General features: G+C 32.2%; 1 protein-coding gene across 1 annotated transcript in view; it reads left to right on the forward strand.

Annotated features, from left to right (window-relative positions):
- Window positions 1-9,759, forward strand: part of LOC139499563 (kynureninase-like) — a 31,147-nt gene extending 21,388 nt beyond the window's left edge. Inside the window, exons 9-13 of the mRNA XM_071288297.1 lie at window positions 817-915; window positions 3,190-3,316; window positions 4,851-4,936; window positions 7,072-7,326; window positions 8,129-9,759. Coding sequence (XP_071144398.1) covers window positions 817-915; window positions 3,190-3,316; window positions 4,851-4,936; window positions 7,072-7,326; window positions 8,129-8,260 — 699 coding nt within the window. The 3' untranslated portion in view covers window positions 8,261-9,759. The remainder of the gene's footprint in view (window positions 1-816; window positions 916-3,189; window positions 3,317-4,850; window positions 4,937-7,071; window positions 7,327-8,128) is intronic.
- The last annotated feature ends 10,491 nt before the right edge of the window (window positions 9,760-20,250 follow it).

Consider the following 20,250-nt stretch of genomic DNA (forward strand, 5'->3'; position numbering starts at 1 on the left):
AGTTATATGATTAAGGACAATAGTCAAGTTTGGCTGTATACTTTTTTATTGTATTTTTGTCAAATCTTGCTATTTGGACAACAAAGATAAGATATGCAGTAGGACTTACCTTATAGATAACAATTCATTGAACAAAATAAGAGTATGGCTTAATAAGCACTACAGACATTCCTGATTGTGCTCTATGGTGTAAAATCATTAAGATCTTTTGGGTGTTATATCACATATGTAAATCCAACTTCAGGTTTTTATGGCATAATGCTAATGAATAAATGAATCAGTCCTTCCATCTGTTTGTGTGTCCAAAACAAATCGTTTCCAGTAATTATCTTTAGTATCCCTTGCCTTATTTAATGACAATATGGAGTAGGGAAAGAAGCCCATTGATATTGGGATCAACAGGTAAATGTTATGGTTATATACTGAAAAAGAAAATTGTTTCTGAAAAAAAGCAATAGAGTAATAGGTCATGTTTTTTCAATTTGTTCCTCCAAGCATGCTAATATTTTGAACCCTTGAAATAATTATTTTACTCTCAATAAAGAACACTTTGGGGAGTATCAGTTGACATTTTGTTTTATCGCAGAAATATCTCTTGGTACAGTTTATGATATTCTGTTGCCTATTTAAGCAGTGGTATTGAACATGAATAATCTATTGAGTGGTTAAACCAATGTTTATGAGATCATGTCATGTTTGGCAGAGCAGGATTTATTGATGTTATCTTCCTTTCCAAAAATTGCTATTGCATTTAACATGTTTAAAAGATATTAAGAGAATAAAAATAACAGTTTTTTATGTTCTTTTTGAATGTAGGGATGTTATGTTGGTTGGGACCTGGCACATGCTGCAGGAAATGTAGAGTTACATTTACATGACTGGGAAGTTGATTTTGCCTGTTGGTGTTCCTACAAGGTAAGATATAAGTTTTTGCATAATTGTGTTCCTTCATGGTAAGAAGCTTAAATAGACATTGCGTGTTTGTGTTCTTACAAGGTCAGAAAGTGAATTTGCCTGCAAGTGTTCTTCAATGGTGAGACATTGATTTTGCCTGTTGGTATTCTTACAAGGTAAGTTATAGATTTTGTCTGTGTGTGTTCTTTCCAGGTAAGAATTAGACTTTGCCTGTTGGTATTCTTACAAGGTAAGTTATAGATTTTGTCTGTGTGTTTTTTCAAGGTAAGAAGTAGACTTTCCCTGTTGGTGTTCTTTCAAGGAAAAAGGTAGACTTTCCCTGTTGGTGTTCTTTCAAGGTAATAATTAGGTTTTCCCTGTTGGTGTTCTTTCAAGGTAAGAAGTAGACTTTGCCTGTTGGTGTTCTTTCATGGTAAGAAGTAGACTTTGCCTGTTGATGTTCTTTCAAGGTAAGAAGTAGACTATGCCTGTTGATGTTCTTTCAAGGTAAGAAGTAGACTATGCCTGTTGGTGTTTTTTGAAGGTAACAAGTAGAATTTCCCTGTTGGTGTTCTTTCAAGGTAAGAAGTAGACTTTCCCTGTTGGTGTTCTTTCAAGGTAAGAAGTAGACTTTGCCTGTTGATGTTCTTTCAAGGTAAGAAGTAGACTATGCCTGTTGATGTTCTTTCAAGGTAAGAAGTAGACTATGCCTGTTGGTGTTTTTTGAAGGTAACAAATAGAATTTCCCTGTTGGTGTTCTTTCAAGGTAAGAAGTAGACTGCCTGTTGGTGTTCTTTCAAGGTAAGAAGTAGATTTTGCCTGTTTGTGTTCTTACAAGGTAAGATATATAGATTTTGCCTAATTGTGTTCTTACATGGTAAGAAGCTTATGTAGACATTGCATGTTTGTGTTCTTACAAGGGCAGAAAGTGAATTTGCCTGTAGGTGTTCTTCAAAGGTGAGACATTGACTTTACCTGTTGGTATTCTTACAAGGTAAGACATATATTTTTGTCTAATTATATTCTTACAAGTTAAGATATATATTTTTGCCTAATTGTGTTCTTACATGGTAAGAAGCTTACTATACCTATTGGTATTCTCACAAGGTAAGTAGTAGATTCGGTTTGTTGTATAAAAAAGAAGATGTTGTATGATTCCAAATTAGACAACTCTCCACAAGAGACCAAATGAAACAGAAATTAACAAAGGTGCTCTTTTAAGGTAATGTATAGACTGTGACGGATTGTGTTCCTACAAAGTTACTGATTGAAAGTATACGTAGTAGATTTTGTCTGTTTGTGTTCTATGAAAGACTTTGCCTGTTGTTGTTCTTATAAGATATGGTATCAACTTTGTCTTTTTGTGTTCTTTCAATATACATTGCATGTTGGTGTTCTTAGAAGATGATGTATAGACTTTGCTTGGTGTTATTTTAAAAATAAATCACAGTATACAAATTGTTATTTTACATTCATTTGACTTGGAGCCAGGCTTTTTCCTGGTGGGGTTTGTACTAGATATATTTGTTGGCATGAGAAATGGTCATAATAAGAACAAGTTCTTATATATTTACTATGTTGACTTAGAATGAGTAAATTAGATCTAACACAGGAAATGAAATATTAACAAAAATAATTTTAAAAAAATCTAAAAATCAGATGTTGAAGCTTATAAATACAAGTCTAAAACAGCATTTAAAAATCAGAAAATCAGGATAGGTAATGATGCAGTGATTACAAGTTTGACTTATCCCTAAAATGAAAGTAACAAAAAAAACCTCTGTTATCCAAATGTTTAGAAGCAAAGCAAGACAGAAAAGCTAAGAGCTATTTCATTAAAATGGATATAGGAGTCTAGAACAAGACTTCTATTATTAAACATCGACTATAGAATCATTGCAAATTCAGAAAAACCTGTATACAGATGTATGTATCGAACTTTCAGAATGCGAGTTCTTATTAAAGCCTGTCCCATTATTGGAATTGAATAAAAAAAATTACAATAATTACTGAATTAACTGATCATCATTAAATGTGTTATTGCAAAGTAGACCCTCGTTTCTTGTTTTTTATATAGATTAGATCATTGGTTTTCCCGTTTGAATGGGTTTACACTAGTCATTTTTTGGGCACTTTATAGTTTGCTGTTTGGTGTGACACAAGGCTCCGTGTTGAAGACAGTACTTTGATCAATATTGGTTTACTTTTACAAATTGTGACTTGGATGGAGAGTTTTCTCATTGACACTCATACCACATCTTCTTATATCTATTAACTCTGAATATTTTTTTTCAGTATATGAATTCAAGTGCTGGTGGATTAGCAAGTATATTTATACATGAGAAACACAAAACCACAGATTTACCGAAGCTGGAGGGCTGGTGGGGACATAAATACTCTACAAGATTTCAGATGAATAATGGTAACCATGATTGTACCATACTCTAGAAGTCGCAACAATATATGTATAGTGCAATCACCTTGTCCATCCATTCCAGACCTTGTTTTTTCCATTTATCTGATAAATATGTTCTTGGATTTAAAGATGTACTTATAATGTGAAATTAAAAAAATCTAGAATTTAAAACTGATAATATAAATCAGAATAATGTAAGTTGAGGAACAAAATAAGCTAGAAATATTGATAGGTTATGGAACTCTTTTTCGAGTTATTGAATTTTTAAAAAAATGGCAGGAAAAGACTGACTCTGACTTTTGCCTTATATTTAGCATTGGCATTTATTAGGGTCTCAAAATTTGAGGAGCTAATGAATTTCAAAGTCTTCAATTTATGAAAAGAAAAGAAGGTGATATGGGACAAAATATTTTACCGTATATTGCATGAAAAAACCTAAGAAGTCCAAACATCTGACAAAAATTTATAAACTTGACCTGAGTACATCCTTAAGGCTTGTATACTGAATTTCTAAAGACCATGGAATTAGGAATCTATGAAAAGACAAATATTCCTTAATTTCCTGTTTAGAACTGACATAGATAAATGAATTTCTAAATGGATATTTTGTCCTAAATTGGAACAAGAAATGTCTGTCATGTAGCAACAGAAGAGAATCAGAATATTCATACTGCTGTCTATAAACATCATTGACTTGTTGTAATCTATATCAAAACTATTAAAGAACACATTTAGATGATCAAATATTTAATAAGATGATGTTTGTATTTTCTATTCTCAATTTTATTATGCCCCCGCAACTGAGCCCTGCAACTGAGAATAGGGGGGGATGTTGTTTTACCCCTGTCTGTCCATCCGTCTGTCTATCCTTCTGTTTGTCTAATATGGGTATATAGTAATTCCACAGTTTAAATCCTAGAAAACTTTGTTCTTTTTTGGAGTATTTACTTGCATAAGAGGAGCTTTTCCAGATAACTCCTCCTACGGTTTGAATACTAGGAATTTTTCACTTTGCTGTCTGTTTGGACATATATTGTAGGTGTGCATGTGGTCAGAGTTTTGATTTTTATTAGTATTTACTTTTTTGGGAGATAGTTGAACTTTGACATTTTTGGGCTATAAGCAGTTAACACTTTCCATCTGCGGGGCATTAATTGTGTCTCTCAGACACAATAGTGTCTCAAAAAAAGTCCTACATTGATTTTGTTATACTACAGTCACTTCAGAGTAGAGTAGAGGGCTGTCACTTTGTCTGTTAATTTTGTGTTTGTCCACGTCCCAGTGAAGGAAATAAAATAAAGGTTCTCAACATTTTTATCATTTGTGAAGTGACAGGCAAAATGTAATTGAAATGTCATTAGGTAATTTAATGCATCCCTAAGGTACACACAAACATGGAATCTTGGAACTAAATATGATTGTACTGAGTCTTAATTTGTTTAGAACCATTTTTTAACAAACTGATTTTTTTCTCATATTCTTAACTATCATGACTATAAAAACTGTGTTTTAATCGGTATGATTTTTGTTTTATTTTTAGAACATGACCCTATTCCAGGCGCATATCACTATAGGATTAGTAATACACCAGGCCTGTTATGTGCTCCTTTAAAAGCAAGTCTAGAGGTTAGTTACTTTTTTCATAATACGCCTGAATTTCTGTATACTGGACTTCTGGCGACTCTTGGTAAACCAATATACCTTGTGATGTCATCTATATTTTTAATGAATTTACTGATATGGTCCGAGACCACAATTATTTCGTAGTGCTTTTCATTTAGACAATAAATGAAAATTAAAAAAAATCCCACCTGCACTTTCTGAAAAAAATATTTACATTGTGTTGTACTACTTTTGGGACAAAAGTCAAAATTATAGAAACCTTCATTGGCTCTAACTCAAAATATGGACAATTTTATGTTAAGGGGGTCTTGAAATCTTTTGACAGCTTCCGAAGTGCTAATTTTTAACCCTTTTCAACTGGACCAAATCACTACTTTATTTTAGAATTCATGAATTTTAGAATTCATTACCCAATATTTTTGACAGTGTCATTTCATCCCTTGACTTACTATTTGAGGCATAAAACATGGAGAAATACATTTGGGAGGGGTATAAAAAATATTAGCAAGTAACACACTGTCCACACTAGGGACTACATTTGTGGACAACGAAAATCAAGGGACGACAATTGTGGTCTCGGACCATATTGTTCAAAGTTTTCAAAAATTGTATTTTTAAGATTGCTTATTTGAAAAAAAAAATCTGCAAATACAAAAGATGTTCCCAAAAAACATAAAAAAAATAATTGAAATGAGAATTAATGTGTTGTTACTGTCAAAGAGACAATATGATATCTATAAAATTCCCACAAATATAAATGATCGGAAACAGAGAATATAATGCACTGACAATTTTGATATAAATAAGGTAAGCTCATAGCCTTTGTATTAGGTCAATTGTCAACTGGATTTATCAACCCAAAGAAGTGTATCTACCTCAGACTTGGGCCTCAGTCAATATACTTCTTTATATATATAAGGTCAATATATTCTTGTATTGACTTCATTCAATTGTATAATATCCAAATACAGCTAGAAGTACAAGTTCTGAGGCAAGGCAAAAAAATGACATTAGAGATTATTATCAGTAATTATGATACTCCTGAAATTCTTATTTTTGTGCAGTAAACTGGATTCTGATGTGACGACCTTATTTTGCTTTTTAATAAAGCCGTGTTCTAATTGGCACAAAATATATTTGACACATGAGCACAAACTATAACTGTTTACATTCTTGTTATTTTCATTTGTATCCTCATAAAATATTTACATTATAGCTGCTTACATAAACTTATCATATATTGTTAATTCAAACCTTATATGTTCACTCCTGTTTTTGGTGGGGATCACACCATGTTAATATCACTAGTTCTGTGGACTGTATTTTGGACTAATGTTTGTCTTCCTGGTTTTGTAGGGGATCACTTTAGTACAATATTTGGTTCTGTGATCTGTATTTTAGACTGTTATTTGAATTTCTGTTTTTATTTTTGTCACATGGTTTTACATTTTTTTTTTAATTAAAGTTTTGATTGTCCCCTTGGTGTTTACATTGATTGTTTTAATTTTTGCAAAATTGAGAAAAATCCTGTTAAATTATTGCGATTCTAACCCTGCCACAATTTTTGCAATATTGAGAAAAAATCCTGTTAAATTATTGCGATTCTAACCCTGCCACAATTTTTGCAATATTGAGAAAAATCCTGTTACATTATTGCGATTCTAACCCTGCCACAATTTTTGCAATATTGAGAAAAATCCTGTTAATTTATTGCGATTCTAACCCTGCCACAATTTTTGCAATATTGAGAAAAAATCCTGTTAAATTATTGCGATTCTAACCCTGCCACAATTTTTGCAATATTGAGAAAAATCCTGTTAAATTATTGCCATTCTAACCCTGCCACAATTTTTGCAATATTGAGAAAAAATCCTGTTAAATTAATGCGATTTTAACCCTGCCACAATTTTTGCAATATTGAGAAAAATCCTGTTAAATTATTGCGATTCTAACCCTGCAACAATTTTTGCAATAATAAAAACATTGCAAAAAAATTTCTAAATTTACAATATGTCTATATATTTTGTGGTCTTTACTCCTTTTATGTACCAAGTACCAGGTTATAGTTTTTGGTTAAAGTAGTTCGATAATTTATGAATATTGGTAATGATATAATGTCATTTATTTCATAATTGCAGATATTTAACAAAACATCTATGCCAGAGATAAAAGCAAAATCCAAACTTTTGACCGCTTACTTAGAGATGAGAATCAAAAATAAATATCCAAAGGATCCCAAACATATTGCCGATGGAACGTCGACGGATTGGAAACATGTCCATGTAGATATTCTTACTCCAGCAGATATAAACAGAAGAGGAGCTCAGTTATCTTTGTCGTTTTCAATCAACATCACCCATGTGTTTGAGGAATTGGAAAAAAGAGGAGTTGTGGTAAGATCTTCACATCTTTCAGTCCAAGCCATATATGGGGTTGAAATTGTTTGAAAATTAAGCTGTTTTAAAGCTTTTCAAATTTTGTGTCCTTTTCTGTCAATAATTTGATTCAAGTTATTGAAAATAAAAACATTGCAGTAAAAAATTGAAAACACTACGTTTAATAATTTCTTGCATCCAAAGCGCTTTTCTGGATTTTCCATCATCAGTTACGCTAAAAGCCAAATACTTGAAATTCGAAGATGTATAAGTACTGAATCCATTGAAGAGCTATATGTCAAAAATACCTAAAATAGATAGCCAAATTCATCTAAAGCCAACTTTGCCTGAGGAAGTTGAAACCTTTATAGTTTCTTAAAAATTTATCAATTTATAAACAGACAATTTTAGTTAAGTTTGTGTAATCATGTCAGTACCGAAATACTGACTACTGAGCTGATGATACCCTCGGGGACTGATAGTCCACCAGCAGAGGTATTGTCCCAGTGATGTAAAAATTGAAAACAACATGTTTAATAATTTCTTGTGTCCAAAGCGCTTTTCTTGATTTACCTTCTTCAAATTCAATATAAATCTATCAATCTGTTGTTTTTGTTGAGCCTGTGAGATTCTTCCTCATCCTCATATGCATTTAAACATTTAGGTTCAGAGTGTGTTGATAAAGTTTTTAGACATCAATAAATTTGTAAAATCTTATTTGAAAAGAGCTATTGTTATATTTTATTTTAATATTTCAGTTAGATGAACGTTAACCAAGTGTAATAAGAAACTATTGTTATATTTTATTTTTACATTTCAGTGTGATGAACGTAAACCAAGTGTAATAAGAATATCTCCTGCGCCTCTTTATTGCTCGTTTGAAGACGTCCACAGATTTATGATTTATCTAGATGAAGCGCTGCAAGCTGTTGCTAACAACCTGGGAAGATGATAAAGGGACTCAATGTAGAATTTTAAATTGTTATCTATTTTTTTAGTACCAATTGTTTTGTATTAATCAGCCATTTTAAAACAGCAAACACTTTTGCTATCTAAAATATTTTTTGTTAATTTTCTATATTTTTTACAAATATTGTTATTTTTTAAAATATCATATTTTTAAACAACCTAAGAAACACTTATTCAGACAGTAAATTGCAATATCCTAGATTATACTTAATGTGTGTACGAGTTGAAGAATGAAAATGAAAAATTATTGCCATTATTTACATTCACTAATTGTTCAACTTTTTACTAGCTGCTCTCTTTGATTAAGAATTTAATATGTGGATTTATTCATATTCTTCGATACCAATATTGATGATGGAGGAAAACAATTTTTGCATTAAGTCTATATAAAAAAATAACACAGCACTTTATAAAGTTCAAGGGTTTGAAGCACTTTTCTGGATTAACCTTCATCGGGAAGGCTCAAACCACAAATTTGAAAGCTAAGGATGTATAAGAATTGAAAAAGTTGAAGAGTATTTGACCAAAAAATACATAAAAATGATATCCAAATCTATCTTAGGTCTTGGGCTGAGGGAGTTGAAACCTATGCTTAGTCTCTCAATAATTTCTTAATTTAAAATCAGGCATTTTTAGAAATGTTTGGTATAAATTATGTCAGTACCAAAGTAAAAATTTGTATATAATGGAACATTTCTATATTAACAAGTTTCACAAAATACATACTATTTTTGAATAATTATTTTTTCACTAATGATATACAGTGGATTCATTTATTTTTGTGGGTATTAATTTTCATGGATTAAGGAAAACTTGCAGTTTCGTGGATATTTGATTTCATGGTTTTGCCTATCTCTGGATGCAAAACCTATAGAAAAATTTGTAATTAGTTAAACATTTGTGGTTCAACTGTACCCACGAAACTCACAAAAATCGGTATCCAATGATAAATCGTGAATCCACAGTAGTCATTCATACTGTTATTCCAGTCAAGATTGTATATTAATAATGTAAACAGTAAGTTTGAAATAAATGTCCAGTTTTCTAGCAGATTTCTTTTCTTTATCATGTTTATAAAAAAAAAAGATGTGTTTATACATAACTGTGACATTGAAATAAAAACACACAAATCAAAATATTAGAGGTTAACATCTTTCGTTTTAAGTCAGATGGCAAGCACTATGTCCAGGATTTTATCACCCAGAATCTGACATTTTCACATAGGTATAGGTATTATAATTATCAATATTTATATACTGAGCGTTAGTGGTATGTAAAATGTAGACTCCTTTAAGAAGTTTTTATTGTACCTCAATCAATGAAAATAATCATAATATTGAACAGACAAGTGCCCATCAGATGGATGTTGACCAATTGTTAGCAAATTGTATAATTATATTACTTGGAAACTGGGGCCAGAAACGGTGAATACATGTAATCAATTATAAATGCATATTGTGTTTACAATAAAAGTAAATTATAGTATGTTGTTGCAGTTTTTGTCGAGCCTGCAACTTTTTTCGCAGAAAGCTCGACATAGGGATAGTGATCTGGCGGCGGCGGCAGCGCTAGCTAACTTCTTTAAAGCTTTATATTTCAGAAGGTGGAACACCTGGATGCTTCATATTTTGTATATAGATGCCTCATGTTATGAAGTTTCCGTCAGTCACATATCCAATGTCCTTGACCTCATTTTCATGGTTCAGTGACTACTTGAAAAAAATGTTAAGATTGTTTGTAATGTTAAATTCTCTCTTATTATAAGTAATAGGATAACTATATTTGGTATGTGCGTAGCTTGCAAGGTCCTCATGCCCGTCAGACATTTTTCACTTTACCTCGACCTCATTTCATGGATCAGTGAACAAGGTTAAGTTTTGGTTGTCAAGTCCATATCTCAGATACTATAAGCAATAGGTCTAGTATATTCGGTGTATGGAAGGACTGTAAGGTGTACATGTCCAACTGGCAGGTGTCATCTGACCTTGACCTCATTTTCATGGTTCAGTGGTTATAGTTAAGTTTTTGTGTTTTGGTCTGTTTTTCTTATACTGTATGCAATAGGTCTACTATATTTGGTGTATGGCATGATTGTAAGGTGTACATGTCTAGCTGGTAGGCTTCATCTGACCTTGATCTCATTTTCATGGTTCAGTGGTCAAAGTTAAGTTTTTGAGTTTTGGTCTTTTTTTCTAATACTTTATGCAATAGGTCAACTATATTTGTTGTATGGAAGAATTGTTAGCTGTTCATCTCTGTCTAGCATGGTTTATCTGACCTTGACCTGATTTTCATGGTTCATTGGTCAATGTTAAGTTTTTTTGGTTAATGTTAGGTTTATGTGACAGTTGTAATAAAGCTTTATATCACTACAAACCATTAAAAGTCTGAAATGGCCTATATCTGTACTCGACTGTACTGATTTTTACTCGACCAGTCTGAATTCGTCTGAGATTTACTTGATAATACTCGACTGTAGTCTGAACCGTACTTAACAGTCTGAATATGTACTTGACCAGTACTTAACCATTTTATACGAGTCTGAACCGTACTCGACCTAGTCTGAACCGTACTCGACCTAGTCTGAACCATACTCGACCTAGTCTGAACCATACTCGACCAAGTATTAACCAACCTAGACCTATTCTTTGTATCTATCAACTGATATTTAACAATTTAGGAATTTTTTTGTTAAAAATGAAATTTGAACAACAACTTGAAATTAAAAATGTATTCAATACAGTATTGAAATTAAAATTTCACAATAATCAGTCATAATATAAATTCAACTCAATATTAATCAACACTTACATAATAATATATATCAACTTTTAAGATATATATAAAATAGTATATAAAACAACTTAATAAATTAAAAAAAAATAAGGAGAGCTTAATTGTTTTGTTTTATTAAACTTAGAATTTAATATAATCATGATAATAGAATTTCCATAGCAATCCTTGATAACCTTTTTAAAAAAGGAAATGTATTCCAAAGTAACAGTAAAAAACAGTAAAACAGTAAAAAAAAATTCAATTAATTTAAGTATTTTTTTGTCAAATTAACATGGCATACATAAAGCACTTTAATATGTTCTATTTACCTCAGTACATGTGTGTTTTACAGGTAAAAAGAAAGCCCTATGTTCTTAAATTCGTGTATAACTTATCTAGTACATACATGTATATTCGAAAGGCCTTGTTATTATATTAAACAGGATGTTGCAATTTTGAATCAATGTTATTTAGAATTTAATACCTCTGACCAGGTGTGATCTTATTTATGAGTTTGCCCCCAAGCAGAGGTTATACTTTATATTTCACCACTAATCAGAAAAACAATTTTATTTATTTATTTAATTTCATCCCTTTTTGATATAAGTTATATATAATATATTTTTTTTTATCCTAAATATAATCAGAGATATATTCCTTTTATAAGGTTAAATTTTTTTATAAATTTTGTTGGCTGTTGTTATATATGTCAGTTAAAAAGAAATTTATTTTAACAGTTAAAAAAGTAGAGGTTTTTTGGTCTAGTATGGTTCAGACTGGTCGAGTATTGTTCAGACCTTTGGTTAAGTATGGTTTAGACTGAAAAAATAGGTCGAGTACATGTCGAGAATGGGTTAAGACTGTTTCAGACTGGTCGAGTAATAGTTCAGACTAATTTCAAAGGCAAAGATAAGGGTCAAGTACGATTCAGTACAGTTAAGTATGGTTCAGACTGGGGTCGAGTAATGTCAAGTAAAAGTCAGACCAATTCAGACTGGTCGAGTAAAAATCAGTACAGTCGAGTACAGATATAGGCCATTTCAGACTTTAATGGTTTGTAGTGTATTTAAGACTATCAACATAATATCAATGATTAGTAAAGAAGGCGAAACATTTCAGCGTGTGCATTATTGAATAACATATTATATAGATCTGACCAGTTATAACAAGAGGAGATGTGATCAGATTGAGTGAATCTTAGATATAAGTTAACTATAGTTAGTTGTGTTGGTTTTATAACATATACTATAGATCTAACCAGTCATAACAAGAGGATGTAAGATCAACACCAGTGAATCCTAGATACAAGTTAAATTGAGAATTAAAATGGGGAATTTGTCAAAAAGAAAACAACCCAACCAAAGGCCACCAATGGGTTCTTCAGACAACACAGCGAGAAAATTCTGCACACTGAGGCGGGCTTCTTTGAAAAGTTTGAGATCTCCCTAAAGGAAAAGATGTTCTATAATAGAACCTGTGACACATAGTTTTTGTTTCGCCTTGAGTAAGAGCAAGACTCAGCTATGGTGTTTGATGGTGTCAACAATCTTTACAAGCTAAATATTTAGTCATGTGAAAGGGGGATCAAAGTTTAATTATCACTTATCAACCGAAGGCCACCAATGGGTCTTCAATGTAGCGAGAAACTCCCGCACCTGTAGTCGTCCTTCAGCTGGCCCCTTAAAAATGTGTATACTAGTATAGTGATAATGGACGTCATACTAAACTCCGAATTATACACAAGAAACTAAAATTAAAAATCATACAAGACTAACAAAGGCCAGAGGCTCCTGACTTGGGACAGGCGCAAAATTGCGGCGGGGTTAAACATGTTTATGAGATCTCAACCCTCCCTCTATACCTCTAGCCAATCTGAGACTACTATAACACAGTTATAGTAGTCTCAGAGCCAATGTAGAAAAGTAAACGCATAACAATACGCACATTAAAATTCAGTTCAAAAGAAGTCCGAGTCCAACCGATTGAAAGATTATGTCTTAATCATAATTCAGTGTTCTCCCCAGAAATTTTGGATAGCATCACATTTTGCCTAAAAAAAATAACTGTATTTTTTTTAATGTCGTTTGTCGCGTCGCGTTGATACTCTATTTCCTTTATATGTTTTAGTTTATATTGTTCAATTCATAACTGAGAATACAATTAAACTATAACCACAAAAACAGTTGTTTCAGTTTATGTTTTCTTTATTCATTTATTGTTACAGAATTATTTTTTTCCTCTTGTGCCAAATAAAAATAAATATGTGGTTTCAGTTACCCAACAGTAAGTCAAATGAATGAATGGTTCATTATAGATCAACCTGTTTATATACAAAACTAAATATCTAGTACACAAAATTAACTATTTTTATATTATATCAAGTAAAGATAAAGTAGCAAAAGTAGCAAAAAAAATCAATTTGATATGAAAATTAGGCACAATGCCTCCCGTTAGGGGTTTAGTATCATACTATCATAAAATATATGAGAAGAACATAACACGTGTCATGCCAACAACTGATTTTTTTCTAAGTAAATGTGTTTAGTTCCGATGCAAAGACCCTATAAGTGAATCAATATTAAAGCCAAATATGCAATCTTTAATGACCTGACAACAGTATCGTAACTATTTCCCTTCTTTATAAGTCTGTTTAAAGGTTTTGTAAGCTTTTGAGGTGAATACTGACCGTTTTGTGCTTTGTAAAGAATATTACCATAAAAGATTGGATGTGAAATACCTGAACGTAAAAGATTTCTGCATGTTGAGTTATATTTACGAATGATTTCCTTATACCGATGATAAAATTTAGTAAATGTTTTGACTAGTTTGCGATATTCTACCTCAGAAATAAATTACCTTATATATATAATTAGCTGTATTTGGCGAAACTTGTAGGAATTTTTGGTCCTCAATGATTTTCAACTTCGTACTTTATTTGACCTTTTTTTTTAATCAGTGTCACCAATGAGTCTTTTGTAAACGAAACGCACATCTGGCGCAAATACAAAGTTTCAATCCTGGTATCTATGATGGGTTTAATATTTATTTGGCACTGGCAACGGTTACATGGAAATGTAACAAAAAATATTATTGTTACATTGGAGACTAATTGCCGGAATGCAGGGTTGGGAAAGGAACCGATTAATTACGAATGTAACAATAATAAGGGTCTACGGTATCATTGCGTTATTGTTACACTTCAATTTTGGGACTAGAAACCATTGTTAATGTTATCATGATGTATTTAAACAAAACTTGAAATCTTTACTGAATTTTACAATATTGCATACAATTTTTATATAACAGTTCCTGCAAATCCAATATATATTTTTTGGAAGCATATTGTAGTCCGTAATATCATTCATTACTATCGTTTTTTGAAGTTAAGGAAACTTTCAATGTCTGTCATGCTTCAGGTGAAAATATTTTTTCAAGTACTCTTGCGATCAACGATTTGTATAATTATGTTATAATGTTTATATTTTCGTCCAATCTTTTTGTTGGACTGAGCATGTGAGATTGTAATATGATTTCATTACCGTCCATTACTGATTTTATGTTCACCTAGAATTTCCATATCCAACTTAGTATGGCTTAAAAAGTCAATAAAAAAATCAATTATTGTGAAGGCAATTGATGTTTATATGTTGAAACTGGGGGAATCAGTGTTTTCATTTTCAGAGTCCAGTTATTTTGTAATTGTAATTTCATTCTTATTGCCGAAAAGTATCAAGCAACAAAACTATAGAAGGTTTAAGTTTAATAAATCTAGCGTACATTGAAGTGCATTAATGTAAGAATAACGCAGTTTAACCGTAGTCTCAATTATTATTGTTATATTCGTAATTAGTGTTGTCAAATCGTACAGTTTTGACTAACTGGTTACTCGGATAATCGTTCAACCGATTAACCGATTTACCGGTAGTTTGCGTCGATGGTCGAAGGTCTTATCTATAGAACTCTGCAAACTTAGGTTTTTAATACCACAAATTGAAGATTCTCATTTGGCATTATAAGGCTTGTCTGTAAGGCTTCTTGGCTAAGTTTGATTTTAATAATCCAATACACCGTGTCTACTGTGGCGTTTGTAAAAGCTTCAGTGAGATTGAAAAAATTATATGATAAACAAGTTGTCTAATTAGTTATCAAAGGTACCAGGAGTATAATTTAGTACGACAGACGCGCGTTTCGTCTATAGTAGACTCATCAGTGACGCTCATATCAAAATATTTATAAAGCCAAACAAGTACAAAGTTGAAGAGCATTGAGCATCCTCTAATTGATTTTATTTTTTTTGAATTAACAATAGCAATCAGTATACAGGACAATTGATCTCTCAAATTAATGACCTCGACGATAATTTTTTTTAATAGAACAAAATTTGAAAATTATTTCAGTACTAATTTATTATAAAGATTATTTGATAACGAATTACACATGCCTCTAACTAGATTCTTGTACATGCCTATTGCCAATATTGGAACTGCTGTGAACCTGTTTCATGCTCTAGACCAGACATTCACAAAACATGAAATTCCGTGGTCTAATGTCTTTGGTTTCATGTAAACAATTGTAGTGTAATGAAAGGCAAACACAACTCTGTAATATCACGTATTAGAGAAAGACAGCCACTAGTAATGGACATGGGCTGTATTTGTCACCTAGCAAATCTGTGTGTAGGGGCAGCTGTGAAGCTGATTCCTCTGTCTGTTGAGGACTTAATCCTTGATATATATTGCCATTTCAATCAAAGTTCTAAAAGAAAGGAAGAGTATAAGGCATGTTTAGAATTCCAAGACATAGATCCATTAAAGATTATCAAACATGTGAGTACACGATGGCTGTCTCTTAAGAAATGTGTAGACCGTGTACTCTACACCACTGGCCACTGGCCAGCACTATTATCTTACTTCAAAAGCCACAAGGACGTTGAAAAAGAAGGCCGAATTAAACGAGTTGCAAAACTGCTGGACATGAAAATGTATTTTCTTTTTATGATTGATGTAATGGAACCAATGAATGACTTCAACACAGCATTTCAGGTAACAAATAAAATTCTGGACTCTAATAAATAGCAATTATGTCAATTCTGTATATCAACGAGCAATTATGTAATTTCTATCAGCTTTGCGATATATTTATTAATGTATCTATGTTTTCAGGCTGATGCATCAAAGATTTGGTTACTCCATGATCAGGTCAAAAGGTTGCTGAGAATCTTTTTGAAAATATTTGTAAAGACATCAGTCATTGTTGGACACACAAGTTCCATATGTTGTTGCTGGCCATTTCCTTCCTGATGATAAACTTGTTGTGAGACTGCCATGCAGAGGTTACATTGCAGACAACTAAGATGAAATTGGTGTTGAAACAGAAAAGAAATTGTACAGGTAGGAATTACTTCTTGTTGTCAGTTGTTGTTGAGGTTAGTAATACTTGTACTTTATAAAGGTATATTAAAATATGCTAACTGTCATATGTAAAGTGTACATGATCAATAACACAAATTTATCTTTATATTTTTCAGAACACCCAGAAACTTTTATATAAAGATAGTATCCAAGATGGTTGATAAGTTTCCCTTCTCAGACTCCACCTTGCAGAACATTGCTTTTATAGACCCTAGGGTGAAAACCAAGATAGTATCTGACTCTGGAGAGTTTTTCTGTAAATTACTTACAAAGAATTATGCATCTTAAACATTATCTATCATTTGCAATCAAAACTACATGTGTGAGATGACAACTAGCTATTTGATGGGGTATTCAATGGTATTCAAATTTTTTTTTCTTTCTTATTCAGTTACAAAGCTGGCTACCAGGTTTCCGCAGGCCATAGGGTGTGAGAATACATCAGAACTTCTAGACCAGTTTACAGAGTACCAGCTGTTATCTCCTGATGATCTTCCCACCTTTGACCAGGACATTCCATCATTATGGGGAGAAATGTCAGAAGTTGATGACATCTTCAATGATAAAAAACGTTTTAACATACTCTCAAAGCTTGCTAAAGCATTTTTAGTTTTACCAAATAGCAATGCTGATTGAGAAAGAGCCTTTTCTATCATTAAAAAGATATACACAGAATTTAGATCTGAGCTGAACAATGATACATTATGTGCACTTTTGTCATGCAAATTTAATCAAACTGGCAGTTGCTATGAGTATCAGCCTAGTTGTGATGTGCTGAAAGCAGCAAAACAGGCCACCATTGAATATAATAAAAGTTTACAGTAGAATGTTGGTTTTTTTACATTAAAAAAATTGTATTAAAAATATAAGGTATTATAGATAAAAGAAGGTGTGGTATGAGTGCCAATGAGACAACTCTCAATCCAAGTCAGAATTTGTTCATTTTAACTAGTCCGCATCGACGTCACGCAATTTCACACGCTTTTTGTTATGTCATGTCATCTCATGACATGATTTGCCATTGTCAGAGGTTGGCAAGTATGCATTTATATCAAATCTATTTATACTGAAAAAAGTCCGGTTAACCGGTTAGCATTTTTTGTATTCGATATTCGGTCCTTCCGAGGGTTAAACGGTTAACCGGTTAACCGTTGACAACACTATTCGGAATTAATCGGATCCTTACCCAACACTGTATTCCGATGTGTATATATGATTTGCAAGATAGTTTACCAATTGATACAATCTAAATTTATTTTTCTTCAATTAACACGAGTAACGCTAATTCCTGTACAAGCGGAAACTTCTCGTCATAGAAATGCGGAAAAATGAAACTGAAACATTGAATAGTAACTAAGTTTTGTTGACGAAAATAAGATTGATATAAATATTATTTCTGTCAATGTTAATATTATTTTATAAGCTTTAAACTTTGTTTAAAAAAACCCAAAAGTAATTAGATTGAGATAAAAAAAATAATTGACTCTTTGTTGGAAGTACATGTATTTTGAATTACTCTTTGGGGTAGAAGAAGGAGGTATTAGCATGGGAGTTTCCCTTACTACAACTACTCTTTACAGCTTACATAGTGGAGAAAACGATTTTTTCGCGGAGACAAAAATAGTTTTAAAAGTCTACAGTTTTATATTTCTGTATGGCACTTTGAATACAATAATGTTGGACACCAGATTCAGTGATACAGTCACAAGTCTTTTTCATACAACATTCACAATTCTTTTCTGCGGACAATCACGAGTACTTTCCCTTTTGACATTCACATGTCCTTTACTAGTGACAGTCACAAATCTTTTCAACGGTGATAGTCACAAGTCCTTTCCATAGTGACGATCACATGTCGTTTCCGTAGTCCGTTTGGCAGTCACATGTCTTTTCCCTACTAACAGTCAAAAGTCATTTACCATGAGACAGTCACAAGTAATCTTTTCAATGGTGACATTCCGGCACAATTAATCTTTTCCGTGGTGACACTCATAATCTTCTTTCCCTGGTCACGATTTAAAAACGTTTCCTGGTGACAATTGTTAGTCTTTCCCCGGTAACAGTCATAAGTCTGTTCATAGTAAACAGTCAGAATTTGCTTTCCAAGTCAATACCATGTACTACATGTTTGGAAAGGAGGTTGCACAAGTATTACAAGGTGAATTATTTAATGGTAGTAACTTTTCCAGAAACTCGACACATTTCTATGTATTGCTCCATCGAAACTATTCCAGAAACTCAATAACTTTCTACATATATATCATTCCATCGATATTTTCCTTTTTTCCGTTAAAAAGAGTGAAGAGAAACCCAATAAAATCAATGAACACGGTTTGTTTTAGTCTTATTAAAAATCGAGAGTGGCTCAGAAGGACAATTGAGCTCTTCCTGCTCCGCATATAAATTCCGTCGTGTTACTCTTAGAATAAAGTAATCAGTCAGTTACAAAGAGTAAGACGTGATAAAAAAAACCTTGATTCATGTTTATTATCTACATCGAAGACTAGATACGAGTGTCCCGGATGGACAAGTTGTTTCAGCTTCACATTTGAATCCCGTCGTGTTACTCTTAAACTTTATTTATCAGCCATACCCCTTGAGTAGACATCTTACGATATGTATTTGATAAATGTCTTTGGCCTAACCATACGATGTCACCAAACATAACATTCTTTCAAAAATATTTATTCTCTAGCCCAAAGAATTGATCGAATCTGAAAGTTTGAAATGAAATAACGTTTTAGTGGACAAATGTTAAACATTTTTTTTACTGATATGCATTAGCCCTATATAATGTATATTGTTTCTCAAAATTACATAAAATCATAAACGAAAAGAATGTATCGAACGCCAATCCCCCTCCCCATTTCTACACACAACCCATATTTCCCCCCTTACTATACATATAAATCCACGTACAATCCTTTGTTTGTCAGTACTTTTATTATTGTTTAGTTTTACCTACACATTTCCTCTTCCTGTGTTAATTGCTAATATAATTTTACCTGAAACTGGGACCTTTTAAGCAACAAGACTGATTTCTTACATGCTGCTCAGAAAGGTTAATATGACTAGTTATATGGAAGCATCATGATACTTTTCCTCACTATGTTAAGACTTTTAAAAAAGTAACTAAAGGGACTTTTCAGTTGACAAATATTGAAAGTTCAAAATTGTAATATTCCTTAATAAAGGCAACAATAGTATATCGCCTTCGAAATTTCAGAAATCGATTGAGAAAAAAAAATCGGGGTTGCAAACTAAAACTGAGGGAAACACATCAAATATTAGAGGAGAACTAAGACACAACAAAAACACAACATTGAAATGTTACAACTTATAGCACCGTAAACATGGTAAAAAACATCAATTTACCGACTTTGGTATCAAATCACTGTATTGTATCCGTTCATTGTTCTATATGAATATAGCAACACTACTCATGTTACGACAACTAGATAAAACAGTGACTTGATGATGTACCGTTAAGTATGAATACTATGGTTTCGAAGTGTTTTTATGCCCCACCTACGATAGTAAAGGGGCATTATGTTTTCTGGTCTGTGGCTCCGTTCGTTCGTTCGTCAGTCCGTCCGTCCGTTCGTTCGTTCGTCCCGCTTCAGGTTAAAGTTTTTGGTCAAGGTAGTTTTTGATGAAATTGAAGTCCAATCAACTTGAAACTTAGTACACATGTTCCCTATAGTATAATCTTTCTAATTTTAATGCCAAATTAGATATTTACCCAATTTCAAAGTCCATAAAACATGGAAAATGATAGTGCGAGTGG

This window comes from Mytilus edulis, chromosome 12 (genome assembly GCF_963676685.1).
Source record: "Mytilus edulis chromosome 12, xbMytEdul2.2, whole genome shotgun sequence".
Taxonomy (NCBI): domain Eukaryota; kingdom Metazoa; phylum Mollusca; class Bivalvia; order Mytilida; family Mytilidae; genus Mytilus; species Mytilus edulis.